The sequence below is a fragment of the Petaurus breviceps genome, unplaced genomic scaffold, assembly GCF_028583685.1.
Source record: "Petaurus breviceps papuanus isolate PSGF00001 unplaced genomic scaffold, PetGlider_PUasm1.0 76, whole genome shotgun sequence".
NCBI classification, from domain to species: Eukaryota; Metazoa; Chordata; class Mammalia; order Diprotodontia; family Petauridae; genus Petaurus; species Petaurus breviceps.
In genome coordinates, this window is record NW_027186473.1 from 7,641,298 (window position 1) to 7,653,786 (window position 12,489).

Below are 12,489 nucleotides of genomic sequence, written 5' to 3' on the forward strand. Positions count from 1 at the left end.
ATAAAAACCTCATACTATCACTAGCTTGTATTACTTCAGGTTCAAAGATTCTCTCCTACAATTTTTATCAGGCTATGATCATTCTGTTTTGAAAGCTTTTATTTCAGGGCAACTATGTGATACAGTGAGTGCATAGAGTACCTATTCTGGTAGGAGCCAGGAGCACCTGAGTTCAAATCCATCCTCAGACACTTGGACAAGTCATTTAACCCTGATTGCCTGCCCTCCATCCAAAAAGAGCTCCATATTTCTTTAGCCTACAGTTGAAACTAATGGGCAATTTCCTGTCTAAGTTGCCTGGAGTGATAATATTTACCCCTTTATTTAAATATCCTCTTGCTAGATCTTTCTCTTACAGGTATACCTATTTAGTCTTTGGAATACCTAAGCTCTTCTTCAATTCTAAGTTTCCAAAATACATGGGCTACCTTTTTTCCCTCTGTGGAAGAGCTAAAGGTGATCCACATAATCCTTTCTTCTGTGTTCAACTGGAAGAAAAGAGGGTTCAGATTAGAGATAAACAATCCTGTCTCACAAACTCTGAGCTTACTCAGTGAAAGTCACAGAGACATGATTTCTATTTATTCCATCATTCCAAAGTACCCTTGGCTCACTTTCTTTTAATAACCCACTTCTTTTTTAGGCCCAATGGTTAATTCTATAAACAAATTATCACAATGACCATTGCAAATAGCCTGCCTGGCTCATAGTAAGCGCTTAATAAATGCTTGTTGATTTTATTTTAAAAGAAGCAAACACATCATGCTGCCTTCTGCCCCCATGCTTGGAATCTGTGTCCAGAGGAACAGTTGGCTAACTACTTCCCCATAAACTGTGACCAGTCACATATGCCCGTGTTTGCTGCCAACTTGGCGGTTAATTCTCTCAAACACCCCTGCAAAGGAGACCTTGATCAGAAAAGTCAAATAGAAAGCCCAAATAATAACTTAGGGCATGGGCCTTAGATGCAAACTTCCAGTAACAGCTCTGCCATTTGATGTGATTACTTGGCTTCATAATTCTTTGGGACCTTAATTCCACAGAATATAATTCAGATGATTAAGGCTGAATGATACTCATGGCACTTAGTTAGAATGAACCTTCATCTGAACATAAACCTTTCCTTAGGATCATAGATTTAGAGCAGAAAAGGATTTCATAGCCATCAATTCCAACCCCATCTTTTATAGTTGAGGAAACTGAAGCACAGAGAAACTAAATTAATTGCCCACTTGAGTCACACAGCTAGCAAGTACCTCAGGTGCGATTTGAACCCAGGTCGTTCTGACTCCAACTTCAGTGCCCTATCCTCTCCACCAGGCCACCTCCAGCTCCTAAAACTTATGTTCTGTTGATATATGCTTTTGAGAACCGAGAATCACCTCTTTCACTTGATAAAACTTTCAAAGAAAGCATTAATCCCATATTTGCACACATTCATAACAGCTGATGGGAAGCTGATAAATGTTTGAAAAGAAAAAAAATTTGTGTTACAAATTGCAAAGACCAAGTTGTAGCTATTCAGAGATAATCACAGCTCTCAGTCATACCCTTCAGAGACTGACTGACCTTTTCAGGAGGAGGGTGTTAACAAAAAGAGGAGGAAAAGTATGGATCCCAAATTAATACTTAGTTAATAACATAATATTGTAATATTTATTTCTCTCACATAAAAATATGAATATTTTGAAGTTTGTCTTGTTAGATCAACCAATCATTCAACAAACTTTTGTTGTCTACCATGTGCAGAACACTGTGCTGGAGGAGATACAAAATTTATATGTGACATGGGCCCTGGCTCCAGAGTAGTCTTCCTTATCAGGTATGGTTCCAGGGGTGGGGAACCTGTGACCTCCAGGCCACATGTGGCCCTCCAGGTCCTCATGTGCAGCCCTTTGACTGAATCCAAATTTCAAGGCTGCAGGTTCCCCACCCCTGCGAACTAACTAGCCCCTGAGGTCCCTTCCAGCTCTGAAATGATTTGATTCTATAATAGTTCAGAATTTAAACCATTTGGCCAACTATATCATCATGAGATTCTGGCTAACCCAGATGCATATCTCTAAAATTAAGTTGGTGAAGCAGGTCAGACATGATTATACTCAGTTAATTTGCCACATAATCAGAGGGCTAGAAATATCTTACAGTGACTTCCCAACACAACAGAAGCTGGAACCAAGATCTTCATTGTACCTCAAAGTCAGTCATCCAGAGACTCAGACTACCTCATACCCCTTTCCTATTCTGAGTCTCCTGCTCAAAGCAAATTTATTCCCTACTTCTCTTCATTTGATCATGGCACTTCTACCTTTGAGCCTACATCTGAATTTTACATGAGGAATTGCCTTTTCAGTGGAATTAGATGTCTTTGGTGGTCTACTTTTTTCACTGTTGTCTCTCACTCACTATCCTCATGTTCTCTTCATGCTATCACAACTTTTCCCTAGAAAATTTCACAATAAAGTATAAATGAATAATAAAACTGAATGAGTAACCTCTCCTGGGTCTTGGAGTCATAGAATGTCAGAGCTGAAAGAGACCTGAGAGATACCCAGTCCAGAGGTTCTTAACTTGAGAATATGAACTAGTTTTTTTAAATATAGTTTGGTAATTATGTCAGTATTGATTTCCTTTACACTACAAAATTTGTAGTCCTTTCTATTTTATAATGTGCAGTTAAAAAATCAATTTTAAAAAATTTAAATTTAATTTTAAAAAAATTAAATTTAATCTAAAATTTTAACTAATTTTTAAAAGATTTAAAAATTAATTTTTAAAAAATTTAGAATTATCTTGAGTCCATAGGTTTCACCATACTGCCCAAAAAATTCATGACACAAAAATGGTTTAAAAATCCTGATCTAGGGGCGACCAGGTAGCACAGCAAGTAAGAGCACCAGCTCCAGTGTCAGGATGACCTGGGGATCGAATCCGGGCTCAGACACTTAACACCCACCCAGAAACACCTGGCCATGTAACTTTGAGCAAGTTACTTAACCCCAATTGCTTTTAAAAAAAAATCCTGATCTAGTCCAATGTCCTTGTTTTACTTTTTGGAAACTAAGCACAAAGGAGTTAGGTGATTTGCCCAAAGTCATAGAATCTGTCAATGACATATATCTATCCAAGTCTCTTACTAATCATTCCAGAACCCTTAGGACATAAAGTAAAAGAAAGAACTCTCAAAAATCACTGCCAGTCACTAAAAGGTGCCATTTCTATGATACCAGGAGATGTGGGTAGAGCTGTGGATGATTCATCATGCTGGTAAATATGTTTTGGCAGCTGGTCGATTTTTTTTAACTCCTTGGAAGGCAGATCCTGAATATCATAAAGAAGTCTGATAGTCAAATGTCACTTTGTTCATGAGTTTGTGTCATGATTTTCCTTTCTCTTCTTTTTTTTCTTACAGGATCACAACAACAGCTGCTTGCATGATGGATCTGCGAAGATATCCCCTGGATGAGCAGAACTGCACACTAGAGATTGAAAGCTGTGAGTTGTTGGGATCAGGGATGAATGGAGGGGAGTAAGCAGAGATGCTAGAATTATATAGTTTTCCATAATAAAATTCAAAATGTTTAGGGAGGATTTCACAAAGAAACACAAAAATATGAATCTATTGAAGTTTATCTTGCTAGATCAACCAGTCATTCAACAAACTTTTATTTATTGTCTGCTGTGTGAAGAATGCTGGAAGAGATACAGAATTTATATATGACATGGCCCCTGCCCTCCACAGTATATTTTCATATTTTACATAAATATATATATAGATATAGATATATACAATTTTGAGAAAGAAATCATAATTGTTAACATTTATATAGCAGCTACTATGTGCTAAGAGCTTTACAAATATTATCTCATTTAAGCCTCATGACAACTTTGGGAAGTGGGTGCTATTATTATCCCCATTATACAGATGAGAAAACTGAGAAATGAAATGAAATAGGAAATGCTTTGTCTTGAAGAGCTAACTTATTTCACACTATCCTACACACTGAATTTCTAATTGCTTTTAGAGATGCAAAGGGATTATTAGCTACTCACTGTGGGTAAAAGTTCAGGAGGGATGATGTAGTCAGATCTGTGCTTTAGAAATATCACTTTGTCTATTGAGTAGAAAATAGACTGAAATGGGGGGAGGGGAGACTTGAGGCAAAAAGATTGAAAGTGGGAAGGGATTCACAAGGGAGAACGTCTATGAAAGATCCTTTAGGTGTTGTTTCTGCATACATTCAGGTTCTCTGATCTCTAGGCTTTTAGAAAAGTGTGCAGGTACCCTTGTGACAGAGTAATGTGCCTGTATCTTCTACTAGAAGGGGGAAAATGCTAACAAGATGATGCTTGTAGGGATTTGGCTCTATTTACACCAAGGCATCAATTTGTCCTGTTTGTAGGATTCTATGCATTTTCACTGGCTATCTGGAATACCTGGCATTCTCTCCCTCCACATTTCCCTCTCCTGGCTTCCTGGATTGCTTTAGGGCTCAAGCTAAAATCTGTTTCTGTAAGAAGCCTTTTTTTAGTGCTTTCCCTCTGTGATCATCTACAACTCACTGTGTACATATTTTGTTTGTACGTAGTTGTTTACATGACTCCCACATTATATCGTGAGTTCTTTGAGATCCCAAACTGCTTTTGCCTTTCTTTGAATCCATTGTGCTTAGTATTATACCTAAAACATAGTAGGTACTTAATAAATGCTTGTTGATTTTAGAAGTTGGTGGTATGGGGTGCCATTTTGGTCTATTGTAGGATAATGAATTGAGTAACAATACAGAAACCTTAACAACTAATTCTTAATTGCATCAGCCACTTTCAATGTCATCAATTGCTTTGATATTAAGCCAAAGTGGTCAACCCACAAATAGCTGATTCAATCAATAATGCAGATAAAGTAAGTCAGCCTTTGGTAGTCAGGTAATTAGAGAGGCAGATCAAGCACTTCAAATGAGTAAAATACTATATTGTCATAAGTATAGTTTAATGTCCTAAAATCATAAATCTCTATCTCAGACCCAGAGAGTCTGATTATTGAGAAAATAGTCTAATTTTGTAGTTATTCTATATTTATGTGTCACAGGTAAAGGCTTGACCTAAACAGGGCTTAACAATTAGAAAATTTATGAAATTTATTTTTTCTTTTTACATTCCAATTCTTTCAACTAACATCCTGACATTAAACAATAACATTGTGAAATTAAAATGCAGGATTTCAATCCAAACACATTCAACTCTTAGCAATCACCAATATTTTTGCAATCAAAGCAGAACCTCTTTGTTATACAAAAAAAAATAGCTTTTGAAATGGGAGTGAAAAGGTAAGGCTAATTCATGAAATTGCTGTAAAAATTAGGATTTAATCTTTAATTGCAGACTTAGTTTCATTGATTATTTTATCTCCTTTAATATCTGCTGGGCAACGTAGAATTTAACATATTCTCTTCACAACAACAAGAAAAAAACACCAAAAGCACTTTCAATAACATTATTCATTTATTGAATGCTTGGACAACAGTTTAATTGTTTTTTCTAAATCGTAACTTAAAATGTTTGAAATCTTCTTCATCAACTTGCAACCTCTCTGTCAGCACCACTGTTACAGTGATAAATCATGTGTTTTTCCTTTGTCACAAGCTGACTTTTCTTTATGTGGTTAAATCACTTGTACATGTAATTGAATTCAATAAATATCTATAAACCTGAGCCAGTCACTGTCTGCTACTTAAACATCCACAGATGGGTTGCTTGGAAAATATGAAGAGAAAGCCAGAACAAACATTATTTACCTTCCTTTTTATACTTTAATTCTATCCTTTTTAACAAAGCAGGGCCCAGATAAATCTTAAGTTACAGAAGCACAACATTCTTAAAGAGTTGATTTCTGTAAATACCTCCAAAATAACCTAGTACAAGCCCTTCCCTCTACTATATCCCAGTCAAATGACCTCTCATAGAAGGCCTCCAGTGATGGGGCATTCTGCTTCCTGTGGAAACACATCGCAATTTTGGACAGTTTCTGTTTAAATGGAACACCCAATTCATCATCTCTGTAACTGGCACACAGTGCTTTTAGGCCTGTCCTCCAGGACCAAGCACCATAAGTCTAATCGTTCTTCTGCATGTCAGGCCATAAAGTATTTGAATATAATAATCATAGCCCTTTAAGACTCCTCTTCTCTAGACTACTCATACTCATTTTTCTTTAAGTCAATCTGTATATGGTCTGGATTTGCTAACCTTTGCCATCCTGCAGGTCTACCTCTAAATGAGCTCCATCTTGCAAATATGATTCCTAAAATATGGCACCCATAACAGTGCTTTCAACATATTCTTGACCAAATAAGATTATAAAGGGATTATCTTCTTTCTTATGGTCAGCATATTTCTATTAGTAGTGTGTAATAACACAACTGTATGATTTGGGTGGTAAGTTCATTGGTTTTAATCTACGAGGTCATAATGCTGACATATATTGAAGGTACAGGCTACTAAAACCACCAGATCTTGTCCATATGAATTGCTTTCTACCCACATGTCCCCCACCCTATATTTGTGAAGCTGATTTTTTTTAATCCAAGTATACGAGTTTCTATTTCTACTATATTTCAAATAGACTCAGTTAATTATTCCAGCCTTTTAAAATTTGTTTGTGTCACAACTATGTCATCCAATATATTAGCTTTCTCTTTAAGATTCAGAACATCAACAAATTTGATAAGTATGTCCTCTATGCCTTGTCCCAAATCCCTGATTAAAATGAAGAGAACAAATATCCTGCAGCAGTCTTCTAGAATACTTCCAGTGGGTTGACGTCAATCCATTAGAAATATTCTTTGGGGCTAGTCATTCATCTGAACCAAAGTCTAAAATGTGATAACTTTAAGGTATAAAATTGCACTTGCCAAAAATAACTCCCTGAATTCTAAATAGCTTTATTTCTTCCTAAGTACATAATCAATACTTGACTAAGTACCAATCGATGCCAAAAGAGCTTTTTTTTCATTTTTCTTTTTTTTTAACTTAAGGAAGAAAATTGAAACATTTGTGTAAGTATTATTTGCTACTATAGCTTCCCCCAAACTATCAATTTACCAGGACTTCACCATAGGCTGAAAAGTGATTTTTAAAATGAAAACTATCAGCATCAGTAAGGAATTAAGAACAGAAGTGTTAAGAAAGAGGGAGAATCCTAAACTTAGAGGAAAGTAAGTGGGGCAAATGGGGCTCTGCCTAGGTCATTAAAATTGATTGAATGTTGACAGAGCCATTATGCCTTCAGTAAGTAGGAAAAAAGACTGAATTTAGAACCGGGTTTGCAAGCATTAGTTAAAATAGGAAATTTCCAAAAGGTAGAAGTAAGCTTGCACCTTGTCTGACCCCTACCTTGCTTCTCAGTGGTGTGCTTCCTTGTAGGAGTCATATGACATTCTGTGACCAATGTACTAGAGTCTTTATTTACCCCAAAGGTCAGTGTCTTTTAATCTTTCCCACCTTGGACCCATGTTCCAGATGCAAGACTTCTTAGCTTTCTGTTTCCACCCAACTGAATTTTTCATAAAGTTGATTTGAGACCACTGTTCAACTTCTTTGTTCTGGATATATTTTGTGGTTCTTGCCTTGCATGACAGAACTGTTTCTAGGCTTGTGTGTTCCAGTTCTGGCCATGACCTTTATTGTTTATGTAATACTGTAGTCACTAAGACTTAGTTTCCTCATTCATAAAATATCCCCATTGTATAATAATACCTCTACTACCTAATTCGCAGTTTTGTTATGAGAATAAACACATATTATACTTCATTTTATAAAGCACTTTGCAAACCTCATTGTACTATAGAAACTATTGCTAACAACCAAATATCTGTAACAATCCAGTTCAAAGAACTTTTATTAGGTACCTACTATATATGTAAAGAATTGTGCTGTAAAAATGAAAAAAAAGAAAAGAAAGTCCCTACCTTCAAAGAGCTTACATTTTACTCCAGGGACCCAACATGTACATAGATGAGAAAATACAAATTGTATATTTAGCACTGGAAAGAATGGAACTTGCTAGATGAGTCTTCCAGAAAAACCTACGCCCAATGCAAGATAATCTATGGGTCCACATCCGTGAAAACCAACACTCATGAAGTTTCACCTATGTGTTTACCTTTTAACTGTCTTCCAGAGGACAGGAATTCAAAGTGAGAACATTTAGTAAAATAGCATTGCAAAAGAAAAAAAAATCAATAAAACATCTCCCTCATAAAACTGAAGCACGCTGTCCTACAAGACACCATCAGTAAAAAGAGGAGATAAACATAGGCAGCATGTATGATAGAATGCACATATGGAGAGGCATGTACAAAGGGTGTAACTCAGACCTCTACATTCAAAATGAGGTGGGTCCGCTCCACCTTCTAACACTGTGGAAACGCTGAAGTCAGAGAGTCAGACTCAATGAACATTCATTAAGCACCTACTGTGTGGTGAGTGCTGGGGATACAAAGACAGGCATAAGACAGTAGCTTCCCTCCCTCAAGGAGCTCACAATCTTACTGGAGAAGACAATGAATAAAGAAGCTGAAACGAGCACGGGAGAGGAGACTACTGGCATAGGAGCACGATGAAATCCTGCAGTCAGAGGGGGAAATTACCAATTACCTGTGATTTCATCTTGCAGAATGATGAGTTTCTGGAGATCATGAAATCCAGGTTAGCCAAGCAAGAAATGATGAGGTAAATTCCCTGAGTGTCCTCCTGAAATGGTGGATCAAAAAGGAACTTTCAGGAGCGGCTGGGTGGCACAATGAATAGAGCACCAGCCCTGGAGTCAGGAGGACCGGAGTTCAAATGTGACCTCAGACACTTAACACTAGCTGTGTGACCTTGGGCAAGTCACTTAACCCCAATTGCCCTGCCTTCCCCCCTCCAAAAAAGAAAAAAAAAGGAACTTTTCAGTGTCCAACTTCTTACCCTCTCCATTCAGAGGGAGGGAGAGACACCAGGGGCAGGGGGTACTGAGGAGGTGTGAGTTTCAGATTTGATTTCATGTTGCAGAATGATGAGTTTCTAGAGATCTTGAAATCCAACATGCCAGCTGTGTGGAAAATATCTGGTAATATCATTGTGCTGCTTTTGTTGGGTCTAACTCATAGATTTTTTTTACTGATAGTCTTTGTTTTCTCTTAAGGGTATTATCTGAAACAAAACTTGTGGTCTAAGGCTGAAAAATGTCATGTCAGAAAACTCACCCTAGTTTATGATGAACATTCCCCTTGTCTCCTAATTTTAGTCTCAAAAGACTAAACTTTTTCTAGTCATCATGCCTAGTGTGGGGACTACTTGTCAAACACATTGATTTATTCACATTGACAGGGATTCCAAGGTCCTAACCATTTCTCAAATCCAAAAAGACTTTTGCTCTCCCCTGTAGATAAATGAATAGAAGGAAAAGGACCAAGTTAAGCCCAGATGCCAAAGTTATTGTCTCTTCTACCTGCCAAGCCACATTTCTTTCATATACATATATGTGTATATATTTCATATATGTGTATGTATATAGATATCTTATGTGTGCATACACATACACACACACACACACACACACACACACACACACACACACAACCAAAGCCTAAAGCAGGGGTTCTTGACGTGGAACTCACAATCTCCCAAGGGGTCCTTGGAGAGGTTTTAGAGGGTATGAGAACTTTGGTGGGGCAGTGAATATATTTTATTTAAATAAAATTGGTTTCCTTTATAAACCCATATATTTTATGCATTAAAAAATTTTTTCTGAGATAGGACCCACAGGCTTCACTGGTCTGCCAAAGGGGCCCCTTACGACACCTGGGACTTAACCCTCAGTATCTGCATAAAACTGACCTTTTTAGTGGAGAGAAAGATTACCTTCATATGCTATGCCTGTGTGAGTGATGGGATTGGCAAAAATTTGGAAGAGGAGAATTTCTTCCTCTGGCTTTTGGCTTTGAGGAAAGACATAAGTTCTTCCAGTCTCTTTTCCAGTAGTCTCCAATTCCACGGATGGAAAGAGACCCTGGGAAAAAGCCAACCTGTAGAGGAACCATCCTATTTCCAGATTGCTACACTACAGACTTTGGGGAATTTCTCCCTTAATACTGGGGATTCTTTCTCTGTAGAAAGAGGAAGACAGTTCATTTCCTCTGCCAATTAGGAGAGTTTTATGCCTGGACTTGAGCCCTAGGTTACAAAGAAAACTGAATTCTAAAAGACCAAGATGTAGAAGGGAGTACATTCCAGCTATTGAGAACCACTGATGGTTCTTACACATGAAGGTAAGAGATGGAAAACTGTATCCAGGAAACAGCTAGCAGGACAGTTTGATTTGAATGGAGAATGTGTAAAGGTGAATAAAAGGAAATAAGATTGAAAAACATAGGAAGGAGGACTAAATAATAGAAGGACTTAAATGCCAGACTAAGAATTTTGTATTATTTTTTTTTCTTTTTGGAGGGCAAGTGACTTGCCCAAGGTCACATGGCTAGTTTTTTTTTTTTTTTAAGCAATCGGGATTAAGTAACTTGCTCAAGGTTACACGGCCAGTTATTTCTGGTTGTGGTGCTGAGTATCTGAGCCTGGATTTTGATCCAGGTCATCCCAACACTGGAGCCGGTGCTCTTACTCGCTGAGCCACCTGGCCGCCCCTAAGCAATTGGGGTTAAGTAACTTGCTCAAGGTTACACGGCCAGGTGTTTCTGGGTGGGTGCTAAGTGTCTGAGCCTAGGATTCGATCTCCAGGTCATTCCAACACTGGAGTTGGTGCTCTTACTCGCTGTGCTACCTGGCCGACTCCGCGTGGCTAGTTTTTGTGTTAAGTGTCTGAGACTGGATTTGAACTCACATCCTCCTGACTCCAGGGCCAGTGCTCTATTCACTGCCCCACCTAGCTGCCCCCAAATTTTGTATTATTTCTTTGAGGTGATAGGAAACCACTGAAGATTTTTGAGTAGAAAAGTGACATAGATATGGGAATATCAGTTTAATAATTGTGTGGATTATAAAGCCACAAATTCTGACTGAGTTACAAAAGTCTCCATTTATAGCAATCATTTATCCCTACCCAGAGATTCAAGAACTTCTATTCCTGGTTAGGCCCTTCTAAGAAAATATAGATTACTTTCCTTTTTCTTCTAGGCTATGCTACCTAGTAAATTTGAATGAGCTATAAAATCTTATTTAATTGAAATTAAATTTTATGTCCATTGGCTTTGTATAACTGTTTCTCTTTGTTACAAGGGGTGAATCTCTGGGTGTGACTGATTTAAAAAAAGAATCAATAAAACTTTAATAATTAATGAAGTCCCAAAAGACACAGAATATTGCCACTTAGTAGCAAAGCGGGATTTGATCGCATAAAGTTTGTCAAGAAGTAACTTTGGTGTAAACAGACAAGTAAATATGGTAATAAAGTCCAATTTTTACCTTTTTTAAGTTTGGTGGGAGTAAAAAATTCTATCAATTGTCCATTAAGAGTTTTATGCATTGGGGCGGCCAGGTAGCACAGCGAGTAAGAGCACCGGCTCCAGTGTCAGGATTGGCCTGGAGATCGAATCCCGGGCTCAGACACTTAGCACCCACCCAGAAACACCTGGCCTTGTAACCTTGAGCAAGTCACTTAACCCCAATTGCTTAAAAAAAAAAGAGTTTTATGCATTGAGATAGCTCTATTTGATATTTTGGATTTAATACTTTTGAAAGGTCCCGTTTTGGAGCCTACCCAATCTTCAAAATACATTCAATGTCCCAATGGCAACTCTTGTAATCTAGCACATTCAACTCAGTTCTTCCACAACAGCATTTGGTATCACTGTCCATGTGCTGCCATTCAAATTCTCAACAAAGAAGAGAGGAAAGGAAGCTTGCCTTTAGTGTCACATTGTTATTCTTGCACTGGTCCGTTGAATCACTTATCAGGGTGAAATAATAAGATCTGGCAAGTTTTAATCTAGGCATTATTCATCATTAACACTTTAGTCTTGATGAATGGACCTGACATTAAATCTTTAGAGGGATGCAATTCAACTCCACAAACATTTATTGTGTCTATTATGTTCTCTGCCATGGGAACAAGAAGATGAAAAATGATGTCATCAAGATACTTTGTCTCCTAGAAGAGATACCCCTTGTACCAAAGTAGCTTCTCATGGACTAAGGACACAGGAAAGAGGCAAAACATTGTAAGAAAACTGGAGGAGGAAAGATCATTTTCTCCTATGAGACAGGTAGTGGTTCTTGAACTGAGCCTTGAAAGGTGAAAAAAATTTCAATAAGCCAAGAGGAGGGAGTACATTTGGGGCAAGGAAAATAGCCTGCACAACCCACAGAGGCAGGAGAAGGCAGGACAACCAATCAGTCAGTCAATCAATCAATAAACATTTATTAAGTGTCTACTGTTTGCTAAGATAGGAAGTACTTAGTAGTTCATATGAGTTGGAATTTGTAAGGGTACTAGCA

The 12,489-nt window shown here is 37.7% G+C and overlaps 1 protein-coding gene across 1 annotated transcript in view; it reads left to right on the forward strand.

Annotated features, from left to right (window-relative positions):
- GABRB1 (gamma-aminobutyric acid type A receptor subunit beta1) overlaps positions 1–12,489 on the forward strand; it is a 458,587-nt gene that overhangs the window by 377,734 nt on the left and 68,364 nt on the right. The window contains exon 5 of the mRNA XM_069105179.1: positions 3,413–3,495. Coding sequence (XP_068961280.1) covers positions 3,413–3,495 — 83 coding nt within the window. The remainder of the gene's footprint in view (positions 1–3,412; positions 3,496–12,489) is intronic.